The 23,111-nt window shown below is 34.6% G+C and overlaps 1 protein-coding gene across 2 annotated transcripts in view; it reads left to right on the top strand.

Annotated features, from left to right (window-relative positions):
• Positions 1 to 23,111, top strand: part of Rassf (Ras association family member) — a 246,698-nt gene that overhangs the window by 63,937 nt on the left and 159,650 nt on the right. For both annotated transcript variants that reach the window (XM_090396283.1, XM_090396284.1), the window contains exon 3: positions 12,622 to 12,758. In XM_090396283.1, the coding sequence (XP_090252409.1) occupies positions 12,622 to 12,758 (137 nt within the window). The remainder of the gene's footprint in view (positions 1 to 12,621; positions 12,759 to 23,111) is intronic.

Here is a 23,111-nt window from a genome sequence, read left to right as displayed (position 1 = left end):
CAATGTCGAAGCTAATTAACATGTCAGTTTTTAACAGTTGAATGTCTTTTATTTTTTCATGAAACTGTGGAATTTTTAATTGATGAGGCTGAGTGGCCTATGTGAGTACGGAGAAGGTTAAATAAAACTCTTGATAACTTGTAAGTCGGGCTGCTGATAGAATCTATGACAAGTCTGAGTGGAACGTTATTCTTGTGAAGCTTAGGTAAGCCATATATTCTAGGAGGCCTAGCATGGTATGTCCTGAGTTTTTTAATTGTTTCTTCATCTAAGGAAGAGGTTTCATCAAGTAACTTATTTAGTTTCTTGAGTTGTCTTTTTGTAGAATCATAATCCAGTTTGGTGTAAGTATTTCAATCTCAAAGGTAATAAATTCATTTTTCAGTCATATGAATTGGTATCTAGAACCACAGTGGTATTTCCTTTGTCAGCTCTGGTGATGATTATGTTTTAAGGAGGTAAGAGCTTTCGATTCTGATTGTGGGATATTTAAGTCCGAAGGTTTGGCATCATAGATTATTTTTGCTATTTCGAAATGAAGTCTGTTGGCTTCAATACTGGAAAGATGGTCGATGTTTCTCTCAATATTATGTATAAAATCTATATTATGTATAATATGGAAAGCATTTAGGCGAAATTGCAAATTTATGACCTCTTGCTAGAACATTTAATTCATCTGTTGTTAGTGGACGGTTAGATAAGTTGACCAACCATTTTTCCATCAGTAATTTATTAGTAATTTTCTTAGAGCGATTTAGCAAGTTAAGGTATTTTTTATGTAGATTAATATTACTTTTATCAAATGCTTTTATCCCTGAATTTTTTGAGCCACTGATAATCAATTGTAGCAGTTCTTGATTTAACATATTTGACAATTCTGCTTCCAGTTGTGTAATTTTTAAATTATTTGTTGTCAATTCATGTTTAGAAACTCATAATTGATTAAGTAGTAAGGAATGGCTTGCTTTCTGATAGATTTTATGAGCACCTGGAGATTTGATGACTTCTTTTAGTTTTGCAAACATTGGAATGAGTTTATCACGTCTGCACTTTTTTAAAAAAGAGATTCTAGCATGTAGCTTACCCTGTTTCAATTGAAGTTTGCCTAGTAAGTTGGTTTTCTGTGCTGTCAGTTCCCTGTGAAGGAATAAGACTTTTTTATACAATGAAATTGTGGTGAATTCACTAAAAAACACACATACTAACTACAGTGATAAGTTTTAATACATAAATACCACTGTGCTTCTAGAAACCAATTCATATGACTGAAAAATGAATTTACCACTCCGAGATCGAAATACTTACGCCAAACTGGATTATGATCCAATAAAAAGACAACTCAAGAAACTAAATAAGTTACTTGATGAAAGCTCTTCCTTAGATGAAGAAACAATTAAAAAACTCAGGACATACCATGCTAGACCTCCTAGAATATATGGCTTACCTAAGCTTCACAAGAATAACATTCCACTCAGACCCTTGAAAACTTTACAGGCAAACAATTGCCTAATACAGGAAGCCAAGAAGATCAAAATTGGTGATGTTAACCTTAGCTCTTTACTTTATGCAGATGATGTTATACTTCTGAATAAATTCACTACAAGTTGAAGATTCCCTAACTAAATTGAATAACTGTTATAACTGTTGTAATAAATTTGGTATAAAAATCAGCAATAACAAGACAAAGATAATGAAAATAGGCAGAAAACATCAACTGTATCCTGAATGTCAACCTGTAGAACAAGTAAAACATTGCAGCTATTTAGGCAATTAGTGAAGATAGTAAATGAAATATGGAAATAGACAACAGAATTAGTAAAGCTGTATGATAGGAAATCAGCTGAATAAATTTATATGGAATAAGAAAGAAATTAGTCAAAACACTAAATTAGCTGTATACCAGACGGTGTTCAAACTAATTTTAATTTGTGGATCTGAGAGTTGGGTTTAGAAATAAAACACTTGATCAAAGACTGGATACATCTAATATGAGAGTTCTGAGAAAGATTAGTGGAGTGAATGCATGGCGCCAATGGCAGTATCACATTGAAAATGAGATATTAAGAAAGAAATTTCCCTTGTTAGCATTTGGGAATGTGTTAGTAGAGCTCATCTCAGCTGTTATGGTCACTTAAACAGAATGGGAGAAGAAAGATTAGAAAAACAAGTTGGAAGTTTTTTCCCACTTGGTTAGACTATAATAAATTTACTTTAATCCTTTATCCAAGTGTAAGTAAAGAAAGTTTGCGTCTGAAGTATCTTCAGGACTGAGGCAACTCGTGGCAAAGGTGGACCAAGCTCTCATCACTATTTATCATAGTATCTCCCATAATGCAAAGCACATCTCCTTGCAGACATGTATAATGCTATGCATTAAGAGAAGGGCCACTACCCAGACCGGTTTCGACCTTTATTGAGGTCTTGTCAGTGGGGAGCTAGACCCAGAGATGGTGATACTAATGTGGAAGCAATGGAGAAGTCATATTTACCTATACGAGTTGCCAAAAGGTGTCTCACTTTATTATTAAATTACTCTGGATTTAGAGAAAGATGTTGGAAGTTTTTTCCACTTGGTTAGAATATAATAAATTTAGTTTAATTCTTTATCCAAGTGTAAGCAAACATATACATGTTTGTTTGCTTACACATGTTTGCAAGGAGATGTGCTTTGCATTATGGGAGATACTAAGACAAGGAGTGATGAGATCTTGGTACACCTTTACCATGAGTTGCCTCAGTCCTGAAGATACTTTAGGTGCAAACTTTGATTGCTTACACTTGGATAAAGAATTAAATTTATTATAGTCTAACCAAGTGGGAAAAAACTTTCAACATCTTTCTCTAAATCCAGAGTAATTTAATAATAAAGAGAGAGACCTTTTTTCCACTCATATAGGTAAATATGACTTCTCCGTTGCTTCCACCTTAGTATCACCATCTCTAGGTCTGGCTCCCACTGACGAGACCTCAATAAAGGTAGAAAACCAGTCTGGGTAGTGGCCCTTCCCTTAATGCATAGCATTATATATGTCCGCAAGGAGATGTGCTTTGCATTATGGGAGATACTGAGACAAGGCGTGATAAGAGCTTGGTCCACCTTTACAATGAGTTGCATGAGTCCTGAAGATGCTTCAGTGCAAACTTTGTTTACTTACACTTGGATAAAGGATTAAACTAAATTTATTATAGCAAAACAAGTGTTACTTGATACAGTAAAAAATGCCTTAAATGACAAACATGTAAGATCTGATAATATTGAAATCTTGACAGATAGCAGGTTAATTTGGAGGGAAATTGTTGATCAGAAGTTAATAAAGGTATAAATGTTTCATGTAGTACTGTCATAATTATTCTGTACAGTCCCTGAGGGTATATATATCAGCAATTTGGATGATATATGTATAATTTTTTGAAAATTTATTTTTAGATAGTCTGGAAACACTGCTCTACAGACCAATCATGGAACTGTTTCAAGCCACTTCATGCAACTAAAGTGGGATTGTAGTTTCACACCAGGCAATGAAACTTATCTCCCACCTAAAGACAATCGCAAATATCTATGCTCATGCAGGATTCCAACCCGCAACCTGTTGGTTGGTGAACGGGTACACTAACCACTCAGCCAAGGGAGTGAGTGGTACAGGATGATTGTTGATCTAGAGCAGTGGTTCCCAAACTTATTTGGCTTACCACTCCTTTTCTAAAAAAAAAAATAATTATTCTGCTGCACCCCCCTGGAAACTACTTTCTAAGACCTGACCAGCTCTACCTGATACATATAAAAGAAAATCGTATGAAAATCGGATCAGTAGTTCTCAAGTTTTAATTGAACAAACAGATTCGGAAACAAATTGCATTTTATTATGCATCTAGTAGAGATTTTTGAAGTTTGGAAATAAGACATCTTTAAACTGAAATTTAAAACTATGGAAATCAACAAAAGAAATATAAATTGCACATAAACAAGACAAGTTGGAGCTGAAAATTTAATAACACTATTATAATTAAGAAAACAAACATAAATTGCACATATGCAAAAATCGCACATAAAATAGTACATAATGATCAATAATATTTAAAACAATCCTACTGAGAAGGATGAGCATGGTGTGCTGCTACCGATTTATTAATATTTGACTCTATATTTGTCAGCAGCATTCTTAAATCACCACGATCAGCTATATAATAATACTGATTATTATATTTAGTGGAACGTAGGTTCCACTAAATATAATAATGGAAATACGATTAAAAACTTTTTTTACTGCAGCCCACAATCCAGGATTAAGTATGGGCATCTGTTTATGCAACCAGAACAGTTGGTACCTGTTTTTGAATTTTAATTTTAATTCCTCATTTGTTGTTACTTCTATCAGTTCTTCTTCTTGTAATTGTAAAGATTCTTCTGTGTTTGTACTTGAAATTGGGTTCTAAACCCAATCGGGTATTTTCATTTCAAGAATATCTTTAAATCAGGAGACGGCAACCTTTTCAGACTTGCGGGCCGCATTCAACTTTTATTTTTAATAATCAGGCCGCAAGCGTTTAATTAACAGAAAATAGTGAGTGAAAAAAAATACTTAAGTTATCAATTTTTATGATATCAATCTTGAAAAACAAATATTTAATGTACGAGATGAACCAAGCATGAAAATGAAACTCAATGAAAAAATATTATCACCTAAAAACAAAGTAAGGTAGTTTATGCATCACAATATGTGTGTCTCCCAGATTAATGTGCCTTTTGTGATTGTTTTCCCTTAGCCAAATGATCTAGATCCACTATATAACCTAAGGTGCAAATCCGAATCGAAGCATGCAAATAATCATCAGTCAATCGAGAAGAAAATTTATTTTTTCTAAAACTCATGACAGAAAATGCTTGTTTGCAAATGTGTGTGATTCCAAATGCGACTATCATCTTCTTTGTGAAACTGATTGATCCCTCAAATTTTTTTGGTAAGCATCAATAAAATTTTAGGACATTTTCTAATGAAAATGCATTCTTTAATGTTTCATTGTGTTGAAATTTCAAAACTTCCATCTGTAGTTAGTTTGTTAAGTCATCAATGTCAATGTTAAAAGGGTTCAAAAAAAAATCGCATTTAGATGCTATTTTTATGAAAATCCACAATTCTTATTGAAAATTCCATTTGTAAATCTTCAATAGTACCAACAAAAAAATTTCCTTTTGTGTTTGCCATTCAACTGTAGATGCAAATTTGCAACAAATATATTGATGTAGATGTTCTTCTTCCATCATATGTTTCTTCAACAGACATGGTTTGCCTTCAGAAGCTTTTATGTCAGAAAACAGTTCTGCTAGTAATTTACCTTGGCCCTGCAGGTTCAAATTAAGTTCATTAAGGTACGTTGTAATATCTACCATAAATGCAAGAGACATAATCCATTTTTTTTTTTTTGATAGTTGTGGGACAGTATTTTCGTGTTCCGCCATGAAAATATCTATTTCTTCACATAAATTAAAAAAATATTTTTAGCACAGCACCTCTGCTTAACCATCTAAACAGTTGAGTAGTAGATAACGTCCTCATATTCCACTTCTATTTCTATCAAGAATTCTTGAAATTGGCGGTGTTTCAGACCATTGCGTCAGATGTAATTTACAGTTAATATCACAATGTCTTTCATTAATGATAAAATTTCCTGATGAATGATGCAATGGAACACCATTGGATTATCATAACCTAAATTCTGTAATTCTGCACAAATTCAACCTACTGCACTGGTGTTAGAGCCACAAATATTTCTTCCACCATTGGCTTTCACACTGTATAATTTTTTTCCAGTCCAATTCTAAAGAATAATAGTTTCTTTTACCTTTATGAACAAGTCATTGCGGGTTGTAGTACCTTTTAAACCAGTGCTTCTCAGACTTATGGATATCAAGGCTCCCTTTGAAAAAATTAAAAGGTGTCAACCCCCCCATCAGGGGAAAAAATCTTAATACAGACATCTATTATAATATTTATTGTATTTATATTCAGTACAAACCATACACACCAAGCATATTTCTTTCCCACGCATTGCCGCACCTATGCACACTAGCAATGAAACATTAAAGAGCGAAAAACCTGGCTGTTTTAAATGCGTACAAGATTTTGCGTTTGTAAGCTTTTTTTGTGCTTCTTATCAATACCTTTGAAATTAAACTTATATGAATAAGCATATATTTACTAATATTCATTAATCGCCGAAATATGCTGGAAGCTATATTTGTGAACCAACACCAATGTGTGAATTTTTCCATTAAAATATAAAAAAATAACAAAAAAGAAATAATACAAAATTAAATTCATTTATTTTAAGATAAAAAATATCTACTTAGTCTTAAAACATTTTAAATTTGTTTTCATTATTTCACGGCCCCTCAACAAAACTAATGGTCCCCAAGGGGGGCCGTGGCCCACAGTTTGGGAAGTGCTGTTTTAAACCACACAAACTGGGCGATTCTTCATGAACATTAAAGTTACTATTGATGCCCCGAATAAATATCATTAACTGCACAGTGTCTGTTACTTCAGTACTTTCATCCATTGTCTGAACATAACACTCAAATGATTTTGCTTTAAATTTAAGCTGCTCAAATAAATTGATAATGATTTCTTCTACTTACTCGTCTTGTACAAGTCCTGGCAGATAACTAATATTTTGAAATAACGTCTTCTTTTCTGGCCATGTTCATTTTCAGCTAATAAACATTGTTTAATAAATTCTGAATCTGTATAACACCTTTCTTCTTTCGCAACAAGTTCCCCTATGACATAACTAGTACGAACAATCGATTCATTATGAATGCTTTGCTTCTTAAATATGTTTTGCTGAGCTGTCAAAGAAGTTTGTAATTTATTAATTTGATTCTAATTTTTAGTGGAACCTGTGGCATAGTAATTAAATAATAAAGTAACACGTAAAAACCACAGTGAAATTAGTAAAAAGACAGATATTTCGTACTAAAAATAATAGTACATCTTCAGTGTCTGTAATAGGAATGGAATACAGGTAAACGTTCGGTGGATCACCTATTAAAATACAATTGTTCTGCGTGCTAGGAAATAATAGAAATAACAAATTTAATCTATTAAGATAAATGGTTTTTTACATAAGATAAAAGTCTCCCAGATCTTTGAGAGAGACATAGTCATTTCTATTTAAATTAGGTCGGTGCAAGATAGTTTCACAACTTTCTTTGAATAAGCGTTCATATTTGAATCTGCATCTATGGAGGAGAACTGCTTTATCCCACTGGACACTATGAGTAGAGTCAATACTGTGCTGTGCCAGACCAAACTTCAGAGGTTTGTTATAATCAATATAATATTGATGTTCTTTTATTCTTTTTTCCAAAGAACGGCCAGTTTGTCCAAAATAAGGGACATCGCATTCACAAGGTATTTGGTAAAAACCTTACCTCTGACAGTACGTCTACAAATAAATGGATTGTAAACATTTCCGATCGCCCATCATCAACCGCTGAAACTAGTGCTTTAGCAAAGGGCCTTGATTTTGCTGTTATTCCTTCACACATTCCTTATCTTGATTTCTTACATAATATAGAACGCAATTTGTCAGGACTTCCTAGCGAAGATGCCAACAAACTACATTTTGAAGTTGCGACTTTGTTATTCAAAAGCAAATTAATCAAATTTCATGCAATTTATCAAATGCTGAAATTAAAGGTCTAACTTTTTTAAGAAAAGATAATACAATATCCATTTCTAAGGTTGATAAAGGAAAAGCTATTGTAATTATGAATAAGACTGACTATGACACAAAAGTATCCAGCCTATTAGAAGACACCACGATCTACCAAGAAATCACACGTAATCCTACTAATTCGCAAATTAAACAGCCAAATAAATTTCTTGATGAGGTTATAAGTTGGGATCCGAACTACATGGATAAAATACGCACCTACTTTGGAAGAACTCATCTTTATGGACTCCCAAAAATCCATAAAGAAGGCTGTCTTGTACGACCTATCACAAATTACTTTGACTCTCCAATGCAATTTACGATAGGTCGTAAATTGCAACTTATTGGATTGCAAAAGTATTATCACGTTCCTTAAGTGCTCTTACTGGTCATTCCAGATCCTATATAAAAATCTCAACAGATTTTCTTGAAAAAATCAAGGATATAAAAATTACAGATTCTGAAATATTAGTCAGTTTTGACATCATTTCTCTGTTCACCATTATCCCATTAACCGACACAGTCAATTCATTATATGAAGTTTACCCTCCAGATATCACAAGGATATTCGAATATGTCATACACTCTCAGGTTATTTCAGTTGGAAAAACAAAATCTACAAACAAATTGAACGTACTGCCATGGGTAGCCCTCTGTCTCCACCTTTGGCAAACTACTACTTTTTAAACAATTCGAAGATACTATATTCTCAACCATCTCTTCGGTACCGTTACGTCGATGACGTTTTTGCTGTTTGGCCACACACTGAAGATAAACTTTCCACTTTTCTTCAATGGATAAATAACCACCCATGCATCCAATTCACTATGGAAAAAGAAAACTCTGGTACTTTACCATTTTTGGACATCCTCCTTACTAGAATGTCTTCTGGTACCTTATCTACAAGCGTCTTTCGAAAACCCACTTTTACTGGCAGATACATTCACAAAAAGTCTGCGCACCACATGTCTCAAAAAGTTGGCATTCTTAAATCTCTACTTAAATTAAGGGGATATTAAATCCCGCATAGTTTTAAAACCGAATAAGAAACTCAAAGATCGCAATCAGAGAGTTTCTTGCCGATTATAGTAAACTATAAATTATCGGCGACACTAGCGTTAGCCAATGCAAGTGATCCTAGTACGTAGTACAGTACCGGGCAACTCGTGGCAGGAGTGGAGGAAGTTCAGATCGCTATTCTTAGGTATTTTCCATAATGTAAAAACACATTTCATTGCCGAAATGAAGCTTATTAGCTCTTTATACTTAAGTAACTTAATGGTTGCACCTGTTTTGAAAACTCGTTCGCAGAGTACATAAGTTCTTTTTGCTATACACTTTGGTATTAGGTCTAGCTACTCACTGATGAAGCCTCAAAAAAGGCTGAAACTGGTCTGGGTAGTGACCTCCATCCATAATGTAATAACAGCATACATTTCCTAGGAAATGTGTTTTTACATTATGGAAAATACCTAAGAATAGCGATCTGAACTTCCTCCACTGCTGCCACGAGTTGCCCGGTACTGTACTACGTACTAGGATCACTTGCATTGGCTAACGCTAGTGTCGCCGATACTTTATAGTTTACTATAATCGGCAAGAAACTCTCTGATTCCGATCTTTGAGTTTCTTATTCGGTTTTAAAACTATGCGGGATTTAATATCCCCTTAAATTAAGTAATGTTTTCATTGCCGAAATGAAGCTTATTAGCTCTTTATACTTAAGTAACTTAAATCTCTAATTCATAGAGCATATAAAGTTTGCTCTTCCCCAATAATCTTACAACAAAAACTTTCCATCATTAAAAAGTTAATGGAATCAAATGATTACAACTCCAATCAAATCCAACAGACACTTGACCCTTATGTTCCAACACCTACAGTTTCTTCAACAGTCCACAGAGTTCCTATTCTGTACATTCCAGGAATCTCAGAACCTATAGGTAGAATTCTGAAAAAGTATCAACTGATTCCAACATATATTCCTATCAACAAAATTTCTTCTTTATTACCTTCTACAAAGGATAAACTGTCTTCTCTATCTTTGGCTGGCATTTACCAAATACCTTGCGAATGCGATGTCTCTTATTTTGGACAAACTGGCCATTCTTTGGAAAAAAGAATAAAAGAACATCAATATTATATTGATTATAACAAACCTCTGAAATTTGGTCTGGCGCAGCACAGTATTGACTCTACTCATAGTGTCCAGTGGGATAAAGCAGTTCTCCTCCATAGATGCAGATTCAAATATGAATGCTTATTCAAAGAAAGTTGTGAAACTATCTTACACCGACCTAATTTAAATACAAATATCTGTCTTTTTACTAATTAAAGATTTCACTGTGGTTTTGACGTGTTACTTTATTATTTATTTTATTAATTTGATTTTTTCCAAGTTCATGGTTCGAATCTGTGTATTACCTTTCATAGCTTTCATGTTCATTCTCGTAATGACATCTGATATTATATTCTTTCATAACAGCGACACTTTTATGACAAGTAAGATAAACGGGCTTACCCCTGTTTTCAATAAAGAAGTACTTCCTGTTCCATTCATCATTAAACCTTCTTCCTTCATCTGCAATTTTACGTGTTCTTGAACCCATTTTTGAAATTATTTTTAACGAATATACATCCTCTGAAAATAATAGTTGATGTTATTGCATTATTAAATTATATTAAAAGATGGACCAAGGAACGTGACTGCAAAAGTGCTCCAAAATCTCGGTTGTCGTCGGATGAAGACCACTGTTGTACCTCCAAGAATAAGGAGTAACCAACCTATTCCATAGGATTTCGCTTCTGAATGCCTACACCAGGGGTCGCCAAAGTTATTTGCCTACTAACCCCTTCAAGAGTTTCTTGACTTTTTATTGACCCCCTATATTTTACTATTACGTAATTATAATAGGACAAGCAAAAAAAGACGCTTATGTGAGTTTTTAGATTGTTTATTTTATAGTTACAGTGTTTATTGTATGTATAATATAGTATATATTATTATATTACTATTACTACTACTATTACTATCACTAATAATATCACTGGTATTACTACCAGCGCTGCTCAACTCTTCAACATAGAGAGTTTAGTTCATGAATGAATAACGATTGAATTATAATATGTATGTTGATGAATTTTAGAACATTAACGCTCACTTGTATGTCAATGCACAAAAATGAGACTGGAATCGAATACTTGTATCAGTAAATAAGAACCACGAGCATCCGTTTATTGGAAAATAGTCATTTTGGCCTACTTGATTGGCCTCCGTAACTATTTTCATGACCTTACTCTCTTACAGGTCCTATTCATGGACCTGTAAGATGGAGGTACTGATCCCATGATTCACTCTTAATTGCGTTGTCATTACCTCCATGTCTTTTGTCATGGAGGTAATCCAAGTTAACCGAATTAAATATTACCCATACAATGATGTCTTATTTTTCTGTCAACCCCAAATCGACCCCTAACAATGTCATATCGACCTCTTTGGCGACCACTGGCCTACACTGTAAAAAAAAAAAAAAAAAAAAAGTGTAGGTCTATGTGTGGGTGTAAATAGATGTTTTCACTGTCCTCTTACTTCAATTCAGTGCTCCCTTTTGCTCATGATTCCACTACCGCCCCCCCCCCCCCCCCCTCAGATTGTTCCAGCCACTTTGGGAACCACTGATCTAGAGAGTATAATTGGTGTCTACATTGGTTTGAAAGGTACTTTTGATTTTGACATCTCTTATATGAAAACAGTTTCTGCTAAATTCCATACTGTTAGCCTGTCATTTTTTATTTTCAGTAACCATAGTTACTTTCTAGTATAGCACACTACAAAATAAAGTGTGTCTGGATTAGTCCTAATAAGGATAAATAATTTTCTGTTTTGTTTCAGTGTCATATGTAATACTGCTATAGTAAGTAGAATGTTTTTCTAACTTGGCTTGTATTTATAGAACATGGTTTTGAATGGAGAACCTGTGGAACAAGTAAAACATTTCAGCTACTTAGGCACAATTTTTACTGAAGATGGTAAACTAAATATAGAAATAGACAACAGAATCAGCAAAGCTGGTATCGTGGGAAGTCAATTGAATAAATTCATATGGAATAAGAAAGAAATTAGTCGGAACACTAAATTAGCTGTATACAAGACTGTGTTCAAACCAATTTTAACTTATGGATCTGAGAGCTGGGTCAGAAGTAAAATACTTGACCAAAGACTAGAGACCGCAGATATGAGAGTCCTGAGAAAGATTAGAGGCGTGAACAGATGGCATCAATGGCAATATCATATTAAAAATGAGGATATTAGGAAAGAACTTGACATTGTCAGCATCCAGGAATGCGTTAGCAGAGCTAATCTCAGATGGTATGGTCACTTAAATAGAATGGGAGAGGAAAGATTAGCAAAACAAGTGTTCTCTGCCAGGTTGGCAGGAAAACGACCCAGAGGAAGACCAAGATATAGGTGGATTGATACGGTACAAAGTGCCTTAGACGATAGAAATATAAGATCTGATAATGTTGGAGTCTTGACAAGTAACAGACTGATTTGGAGGAAAATTGTAGATAGGAAGTTAGTAATGATGTAATTTTTTCATGTAGTACTGTCATATCCTGTACACCCCTTGAGGGTACATGGCAGGAATTTGATGATGATGATGATGGTTTTGTTTTGCCTTATTACAATTGTAGTATTACACATGAAATTGTCAACAAACTTGGTGAAAGAAAAGGTCTCAACTCTTTGCATTTTTTAAAATTGTTTTTAGTTTGTTTGGAATGCATTTTTTGAACTCTGTAAATCATTTAAATATTTCATTATATATGTTAAAGACACCAAGCTATTTTAAATATAAACCTGGTTTTATATATATATATATATATCCCAATTCTTTTTAATAGCATAAAGGAGTACCATATTGTCATGTTCCATGCTATAGTGTTTTGTTTGGTCCTACTTTATTTGGTCATGGTTCTCAGGTTGAAGCACATACTAGTTTTGGTAAGGTTGAGAATAGGCAAGGTACACCTGTTCCAAGGTAAGATTTTACAAGTTCATGATTTATACATATTTAAATATTTCAGTGTCCTAAGGAAAAGATGATATCACTGATTTTATTTTCAATTAAACTTCACATGTTCAATTTTATTATTATTATTATAGAAATAAGCAAAATTCATATGGTTGTGGAGTCAGTTGAATAATTGTATATATAAGATTAGAGAGGATTTAGCCAAAATAGCCATGTATAAGATGGTGCTTTAAAACTGATTATCATCTATGGATCCAAAAGTTGGGTTAAAAATAAAAGTTGAAGGTTTTTTCACTTGATTTTACTATAAAAATATGCCAAGAAATTATATTCTTGGTGTAATCCTTTAACCAAATGTAATCAAACAAGGTTTGCACATTAAGTATCTTTATGACTGAGCTGCTTGTATACAGCAGCTAATGACTTCACATCAATTGCCTTATCCCATAATGCAAAGAATACATGTATGCAGGTGTTTATATTGCTATCCATTATAGGAAGAGCCACTATCCAGACTGGCTTCAACCTTTTATTGAGGGGAAAAATTAAGGGGTGTTCATTGTAGGCTTAGAGTAGTTAGTATAGAGGTGCAAGAGATGTTAGTATCAGGAGAAAGAGAAAAGAGATGGGTAGTGTATGTGCATGTGAGGGAGAGAGAGAACTCAGCACTTTTATATCACCATATAGCCAAAGGCTATAATTTTTTCCTTTTTCATCAGTCTCATGCAGACAACAAAAAGACCAACCAAAACTAAAGCACAATGATGACTGATACCCAGATGGTTAGCCTTATCAGGGTTAACTACTTTGAGTTGGCTTTCTCTACTTGGGATTGTTTTCCACTCATCCCTGAATGCAATTCACCAAGCAAGATCCCCCTCGTTAGAGTATCTTTGGAACGTAAGCAAGTTATGAAACAGATTTGTTGTCAGTACCCAAATATGGAAGTTCGTGGGAAAAGAGGTTAAAGATTTCTTTATACCAAATTTCACTTTTATTAATGGAAAGAATGTTGTAACAATCTTAGAGTTAAGCACAGAATGTTATAGTATTCAGGAATATCTCAGCTTTTGGACATTTATAATCATTTACTCCAAACAGGGGAAGAAGAAAACCCAGATAGCACCGGAGAAGGTCTGGACATGTGGTCTACAACATTTTATCCGTAGCTGTATTGCTTAAATAGCAGAATAGAAGACTGGAAGTCCAAGCTCCTTTGTTAGTTTAAGAAATTCCTTTTTAACTTCTTAGCAGGAAAGATTAGGGTTTTAAAAGAAAAGAAAAGTGGCCCAATTTTTCAAAAGAGTTTCAATGTTTTTGTATATAAGTTTTTGAAGTGGTAATATCAAGTAAATGGAGTAGGGAATTCCAAATATAGGGTTAGTCCTAAAGCAATGCTTCCAAGAACCCGCTTTCCAAAAACACTTTTAATTTTGTCTTGTCTGCATTAGCAGTTAATTCACTGATCTTGCTGAATTTTTCCAAACTACCAAAAAAGATGTATATGGAATTATTATTCATCAAAGTACTTACAACATCATTGGCATATGCTAATACTTTATTTTCCTTCATAGTTGAAGGAACTTTTATTCCTCGCACAGCATGTGCATTATTGACTTCCTGCAAGAAAGGTTCAGGAACCGATGCAAAGAGTAATGGACATGATCAAATGCTTGAGTAAGGTCTACTGATAGCACTGCCATTGGGTGCTTTTTTGTATTAACTAAGTTGAGTAGATCATATACCAGAAACAGATTAAATTCTACTGCTCAGTTTGGAGCTCCATACCTGTGTGCTTTTAATTCAAAACTTTTGTATTTCTGTCAAGGTTTGAGACACTGATTAGCAATATGTCCGATCTCCATACAGTCTAAACGTTTAGCTTTGGGGTAGTTACCACCCAAGTAACCGTACAAACCACAGCACAGGCATTGCCTTTGTACTCTGAGATAGTTCACCATAACTTCAGTGCACAAATTTGGTATTTGGTTCTCATATCCATTGTGAAGGTGACCTCACCAGAAAACCAATTTGGATCTTCACCTGATATACCCTTTCATAAGTTACTGATTTTACTCCATTTCAAGAATATCTAGATAAGCATTTCAATACTAGTCTCTATATATTCCATTGCAAATCTCTTGAATTTTACTGTTTTAATCTGGCTTCCCACCATTACAGGAATTACTGTACTACCTTCAAATGTAAAACCCTATAATACTTTATCCCTTGTTTCCACATCTTTAACTACAATTAAATATTTCCCTCTCTTTTAAAACCTTAGTCACCTGTCTCGCTTCTTCACATCTTGGAATTTCAATGCCTAGAGTTTGCACCCTTGAAGGAATTGGTAACCATTATCTCAATGGTGGGGAAATTAAAACCTCTGCATTTGATTATAAGAGAAATATTTTAGTCATAAAACTGAAAATTAAATAATCCCATGGTATAGAAACAGACACAGAAGAGCTTGATTAAGGTTTCATCACTTGGAGCCTAACCCAAAAAAGGATGGTGGAGTTTTTCACAAGTAGTGAAAAGGTGTATCACCTTATTGTTAAATTACTCTGGATCAGAGATAGATGTTGAAGGTTTTTCATTACCTTTAATATAAATTAAAGATGACAAGAAGGTTTGCATGTGAATTATCTGGGTAATGGCCCTTCCTATAATATATGCATTATACACACCGAAAATATGTGTGCTCCTCATTATGGGATACTAAGGCAATTGATGTGAAGTCATTAGCCTCTATATAGAAGTAGCCCAAATTAATCAATTTCTTGGTTAATCCTTTAACCAAGAAATTGATGGAAAAAAATGGAAACAAGCAGTGCTTTTTTCCTGGCGCTATGCAACGGTATGCAGTACCGGCACCTTTTTTCTTAAGTTTTTAAAAATTTGCAATTTATTGACAGCAAAATATATTATAAATATTCCGGTAGATGGTACTGTGTTTACGAATTGAATTTTCAGTTTTGATTACTCATAAGTTGGTACCCTGCTTTCCTGTTTCATAAGTTGGTAGGCAACAGGAAGTTGTGTTCACTTCCGATTGCTTCCAATATCAGTTTATCAGTTCTATGTTCACTCTGCAACAGGCAGGTGTTCACGTGAGTTTTGAAATAATCTAAGTTAAATCAGTGCAATCATTGTTCAAAATAAGTAAAATAAGTAGTTACTTTATGCCAATGAGTAAAAAAAGGAAGGCTGAAGAAGCAGAAATTGTTGAATCTACTTGTGATTGTATAAAACAGAAAACTAGCACCAAAAATATGCTTGGTGAAGAGGATCACGAAACCAAGACCGAAGAAGATACACGTGGTCAAAAGGAAGCAGATTCTGATAATGATTGGCCCGAATGTTGGATGCTTTGCAGAAAAATGACTTCTGTGAGAGAAACGAGTGGCTATATGTCAGGAATAAAATGTTGGGCTGTAAAGTGTGTCGTGATATCGGAAGTCTTGTCATCGATAAACACATGGGAATGAAAATTTCAGCAGAGTGGGCAAATGGTAAAATCAGTCATTTTGGAGAATCGCAAACAACAGTTAATGTCATTAAGAAAAAAGATTTATGATCATAAGGAGAGGAGAGTGCAGCGCACAAAGCGTGCCAATAAAGCGAGACGATGAGGGTATATCGGAGGATATGTTAAAAGTATGGAAGTTGCTGTAATAACATCTTCATGGTGAGTACCGGCACCTTTTTTTACAGAAAAGAAGCATTGGAAACAAGTATTCAATTAATGGCAGGAAAAAAAAAAAAACTAGAGTAAGATGAAGATCTAGATTAGCAATTCCCAAAATTTTTTTGCTATCACACCTTTCTTTGGTGTAATCTTAATGTACACACACATCCCCTAAAATCCAAACACCAAAATGAACAATGAAAACAATACAACAAACTTTATTTTTAATAAAGATATAAAAAAAAAAATTTAAATGAAACAAAAATAATTATATATCCTAAACAATTATAAATAAGTATATAATTCTCTAATTCATTTTATAAAATCATATTATTCACTTGAAACTAGAGATTTTGCAAAGGTATATTTATTGTAACAATGTACAGCTAAAAGGTCCTTTGTGCCTTCCTTGGACTCTTTTTGTATTCCCCAAGGGAGGTACAACTCAGTTTGGGAAACCCTGATCTAGATGAATTGATAGATTGATGCAATTAACATTGCTTTAGAAGACTGAAACATGACACTTGACTACATTGTAGATCTTACAAATAACATATTAATGCGGTGCAAAATTGTTGATGAAGCTAATATATATATATATATTAGATATATCAAAATATACTGTCTTAATATTCTGTGTATAACTTGCTCACACCCCTGCACTACCCACAGAAATGTGTGAGCCTAGTTTTCATTAGTAGTGCTGTGTGCAACCAACATTCACATGCTTCTCAGTAGAGAGAGAAAGAGAGTTGTCTAGCTGTACAGGTTAACATGCAGTGGGGAGATTATAAGAATTATGTAACTAATAGCACTTCATGAGGTTGAAATACAGCCACTTATTTTCAACACTCTAAAAATGCTCAGGATTTAGAATGTTTGTGTATTGAACTACTAACCATTATAATGATGCAGAGAATGTATCTGACTGCTAAAGAAGGTCAACCATGCTGCATTAGGACACAACAGTTTTCGAGGGTACACCTCTGCTGTAATCCTGTAAGAATCCAGAAAGTGATGTCATGAGAGATGAACATTTTGCAGAGAATGATGTCATGTACTAACTGATGACCTGAGGGTGAGTGCCTATTATTGTTCTACTGGACACTTCCTAACACCACAACTTATGCTACAGAAGGTGATAAAATCAAAGACATTTCTCCAGCGATATGCAAACAAACACAGAAATATCCCCTTCCGGATGAAGATTTTTCACCATTGAAGAGTCATTTAACCACCAAAACGATCAGTTATATGTGCCAGATGGTCACACAACATATACTATAGCTCCTAGGATTCAGAGAGGTCATCATTCCCTGTCAGTGATGGTTTGGTGGTAGGCAACATATCAGGGGATATTCAAGTTACATTTCTTTGAGAAAGGGGTCAAAACCTTTGCCAAATTGTAATATGACATCTTACAGGAACCTATGGTTTGACGCCTGAACCATACCTTGTTTCAAGGCAGGCAGTGAACTCTCTAACAGGACTCATCCCTGTGCAAAAGGCGAGGACCACACAACGGATTCAGATTGGGATTTCCATCTGGAGGTCCCAATCCGAAACCTTTGGGTTTCAACTTGTGGTCAAAGCATGAGAGAGAGAGAGAGAATAGCCTGCAGGAAACGACATGCCAGCATCACTTGCCTAAAGATGGATTTGGAACAAGCAGTGGCAGCATTTCCGTTGGATATTGTGCATTCCACCATCAATATGTGGCCTCAGAGACTTCAGGCATGCATGAAGGCAAAAACGGAGACATTTCAAACACTGTGGTGCTATATGCATGTTATACATGTGGTTATACATGTTTTGTATGTGCTGAAAGCTGTAAATGATTTACTGATAGATTAAAGGTTTATGCACTGTTCAAGTTGTAACAGTATTTATGGCTAGACTAGGTAATGATTTTTGTCATTTGTCCACAATGAGAAACCTCTAGCATGTGTTTAGTATTGTGGATTCATTAAGGGTTAGATGATGTGGAAATCCTACTCAAGAAATCTTGAATGGTAAATTTTCAAACTACTTCAGATCTCCAGTAAGCAAAGTGGTAGTCTTCACTAGGAGATGAAAAACGTTTGCCATATAAAATACTTCAGTCTGATTGATAGTGCATTGTGGTTTTAAAGGGCTTGAATTCCCTGTAAAATGTGAAGAATCTTTTATGAGTTTTTTTTTTTTTAATCTGGAAGTGAGTTACCTATAAATACCGACCACCAAATTAGATACTTTTATTTAATACTGTGTTGGATTTCCTTTAGTTCGAATTACTGCACATGTGTGGTTTGGCACATATTTGAACATACCATACAGTCCTGTAACTAGCTCAGATTAGATGGAATATGACTTTGCTCTTGGATCTGTTTTTCTAACATGTCCCATACATTCTCAGTGGGGTTGAGATACTGGTGCTTTGTGGTAGTCAGGGAAGATGGTGGAAGTCATTGTCAAGCTCACTTGAACCACTGCTGAACAATTTTTGTGCACCCTATACTATTATTGTCATCCATGAAACTACCATCACCTGCTGGATAAAGAGTCAACATTACAGGATGGACCTTATCAGTAACAATGTTCAGATATTGGAGGAAGGACACCTGACTTCTGGCCTTCCAGCAATATCAGGATATCCGTTCCATACCAACAGGAGATGCCTACACCATGACCACCTCTAGAACCTTGAGTTGTGTTTACAAGGCAAGCTGAGTTCATTGCTTCATGGTCACCCACCAAACTGCCTGCCTACCATCAGTACAGATGTAGTACTATGATAAGATGGTAGTCATAGTTCAAGTACTATGACTCTTTGACTCATCATCATCATTGGCTCTACAGCCAATGATGATGATAGGCCTTCCTCTGAAGATTTTGCCAGCTGCCTTTATTTCTGGCTTTGGCATGCCAGTTTTTCTCATGACTTGAAAATCCTTTTCAATGACATCTTGGTCTTCCTTGTTTTTGCCTTCCTTGGAGTTTTGCAAGAAATAATTTTTTTTATAGGATTGTTATCATTCATTCTTATGAGATGTGCAGACCAGTGAAATCATTAATTTTAAGAAATTTGATTATGGGTGGTTCTTTAAAATATCTATGTAGTTCAAAGTTTGAAGCGTCTTCTCCACTGATCATTTTCCTTAATACCACCAAGGTTCCTGAGTATTTTTCTTTCAAAAACAGCAATTTGCTTTTCCTTGTTCTTTGTCAATGTCCAGGTTTCCGAACCATATTTAAACTCAGGGCTAATCAGAGTTTTATAGAGCAGGAATTTATTATTTCTGGATATAAACTGTGATTTCATTGTTTTCCTAAGACCATAGGAATTTACTAGCAGCAATAATTCTTTACTGTACTTCTGGTGAAACTTTATTTTGGCAGTTCAATTCAGATCCCAAAGCTTTAGATAAAGCTTTAGACACTTTCAAATGTATATGATCCTATTTCAATAGAGGGCAGATTGTATTTTGGTATTTGTTTCTGGGGCAATGCATATATTTAGTTTTATCTTGATTTATTTTCAGATGCATATTTTTTGCAGCAGCCTCAAGGACAAGAATTGCTTCCTTAAGAGCATTGATTGTCCTTGCATCTAAATCAATATCATCTGCATAAGCAAAGATTTGTACAGATTTATAGATGTTTCCTTCTGTATTAATTCCTGGGTCTCTTATGACTTTTTCTAAAGAGATATTAAATAATAAACATGATAAGGAGTCTCCTTAACAAAATCCATTTTTTATGCAAAATGCATTTGAAAGATTGCCTCGTATTTGAATTTTGGATACTGTTTTCTCTATTGTAGCCTTAATTAACCTAATGAGTTTTGGAGGAATACAAAATTCCTACATTGCTTCGAGTAGCTTATTCCTATTAATGTTGTCAGAGGTGGCTCTGATGTCTACAAATAAATTATGAGTATCAATAGTCTTTTCAAGTATGTCTACTAAATATTTGATCAACTATAGATTTTACCAATGAAAGCAACATTGGTAATCCCCAATTTGTTGATCAACATTTAGCAATAGCCTTTCAAAAAGTGTATTTGAAAAATTATATGATGTGCAGAGGAGACTAATACCTCTGTAGTTAGAAAAAGTCATGAGATCTCCTTTCCTTAGTATTAGACAGATAATGCTTGTGTTCCAGTATCCCAAATTTTAACTATCAATTAACATATCTTTTTACGTAGTCCATAGCTTTTTAGCAGTTCTGATGTTATAGCATCAAGTCCAGGCACTTTGTTGTTTTTGAGTTTTTTGATGGCTACCTTTACTTCATCTACAGATGGTGGCTGTTCATTAGGTTCTTTATCCATGTTAAGTATAATAAAATCTAACTCTTGTGCTTCTTCATTCAATAGGTCATCAAAATGTTCTATCCATCGACTAAGTATAGGTTGTTTATCACTAATAATTTCATCACTTTTACCTATACATAGTTAAACTAGGTTTAAAGTCTCTTCAATGGGAATTGATTTTTTGATAGAATGCTCTACATTTGTTAACCCCCTTTAAGATATTCAAAATTAAAAAAAAAAAAACTCCGCTCTTGTAGCCTTTTTTTGAGCCATGGAACTTCTTTTCTAGCTGTACAATATTCATCAGATGCAATTCTTGTGTTTCTTTGAAGCATCTTTTTAATATGCTTCATTCTTTTTATTTTTGGCTATGGCACATTCTTGATCAAACCAGTCTTTATTCTTTTTTTTTTTTTAAATTCATCCAAGATAAAACTTGCTACTTTAAGTATATTTGTTTTCAGTGCAGACCAAAATTCTTCCAAAGAACTAACATCTGTAGTTTCAGACAATGATTTTTCAAGTAAGGTCATATACTCATTTATGTATATCTCATCTTTTAATTTTTCACAGTCAAATTTTTCCAAACACACTGCCTTCTTTTTTGCCACGAGAAATCTTTTCATGTATTTTGGCTACAAATAAGTAATGATCAGAGTCAATGTTCTCTCCGCTACAAGTTCTTACATCTAACAGGTCAATTAAAATGTGATCAATTTTGGTTTTGAGTGTTTCCATCTGGTGACTTTCAAGTTGCTTTATGAATGTTTTTATGCTGGAAAAAAGGTGCTGCCAATTACCATATTGTGTGAAGTAGCATAATCTACAAGTCTTGCTCCATTATTGTTGGTAACTTCATAGGCTGTATTTGCCAACAACTGGCTGAAATTCCGCCACCTCTTTTCCCAGTTTGGCATTCAGTCCTCTGATAACTATCTTAATATCACTAGCTGGGTAGCTGCCAAAAAGTCTATCCAAGTCTTCATAAAATATTTCTTTTTCATCATCATCCTTCTCTTCAGTTGGTGCATACTCACAAATAATACTATAATTAAAGAACTTTCCTTCAATTCTAATTTTACATAGTCTGGGTGACTGGGCTTTAAAATCCATTACAAGATGTCTAATCTTTTTATTCACATTGAATCCAGTTCCTTCAACATGCTTTTTTGTATGGCAGCTAGAAAATAGTATATAATTTCTTTTTTCTAAAGAACCCTGCCTTGTCCATCTAATTTCTTGAATCACAGTTACATCAATCCTATACTTGGCAAGTTGTTGCATCAACAACTGCAGGGACTTAATTCAGTATAAAGAAAGACATTCCAGCTTCCAAGTCTCAAATCCTTGCATCGCTTGCCAGGTCGTTTCCTTAAAACCAGCCGGTTATTATCTTCTTTGCACAGGGTTGGGTTGTTAGCCCTACGTCCAAACCCCAACCTGGAGGGCCAGGCCTCCAAATGTATGTCCCCTGGAGGTAGGGTGGCTTCTCTAATTGATTTTTTTCTCTGAGTTATGGGTTTAAACCCTGAGTTTCTGGCTGGGAAAACCTTCTTGTCTGCAACTAAGGATGGTCTAATTTATGACAGAAACTTGTGACTTTTTCTAGACCATATTTTCTGTCAGAAAATATGGTCTAGAAAAAGTTCTTCAGTCAGCAACCAGAATCAAACCTGTAACCATCTTTCTTCTAATAGTTTATTATTATTATTACAGGCTACTCCATGGAGTCCTTAGACTTATCGAGGGAGGCCCTAAACATCAAGCATCAAATATCCAACATTTGCAGTATCTGTCATACTGTGCAAATACTTGCTTTGAATTCATTCACAGTCATGACCTGCAACAGACTCTGGCAATCTATTCCATCATTCACCACTCTCCAAGCAAAAATCTCGTTCTAACACCCTTGCTAACTACACATGGCCCCTAGTTCTCCATCACAGACCTGTTTTGAAAATTTTCCTCTGTGTTAATTATGTAAAGACCCTTCACTAATTTATATGTCTCAATCACATCATCCCTTTTCCACATAGGGTTCATTCCATAGACCTTTTACCATCTTGGTCACTCGCCTCTGAGTCCCCTCCACCTCTTCATCACCAAGAAACCCCAGCGACCAGATCTGCATGCAGTAGTCGAGGCTCGATAAAGAGGAATAATAACCTGCTTGTCTCTACTCATCAAAGTACAGTGGAACCTCTGTTCTCGAACAATTCGGTTTCCGAACAGAATTTCTGTTCCTGAACAGGCAAACGGCAATCACGTGCTGAGCTGTAAGGTGGGAAGTGTCAGTTATGCAGCAGCCTTCGTTCAGTGCAGACACCTGTTCGAATTTGCAGTGAGTTTTCTTTGTATTTTGTTTCATAAA

The sequence above is a fragment of the Typopeltis vanoorti genome, chromosome 8 (genome assembly GCF_054136105.1).
Source record: "Typopeltis vanoorti isolate ZY-2024b chromosome 8, IOZ_Tvanoo_1.0, whole genome shotgun sequence".
Lineage (NCBI taxonomy): Eukaryota > Metazoa > Arthropoda > Arachnida > Uropygi > Thelyphonidae > Typopeltis > Typopeltis vanoorti.
This window is presented reverse-complemented; position numbering and strand designations above follow the sequence as displayed.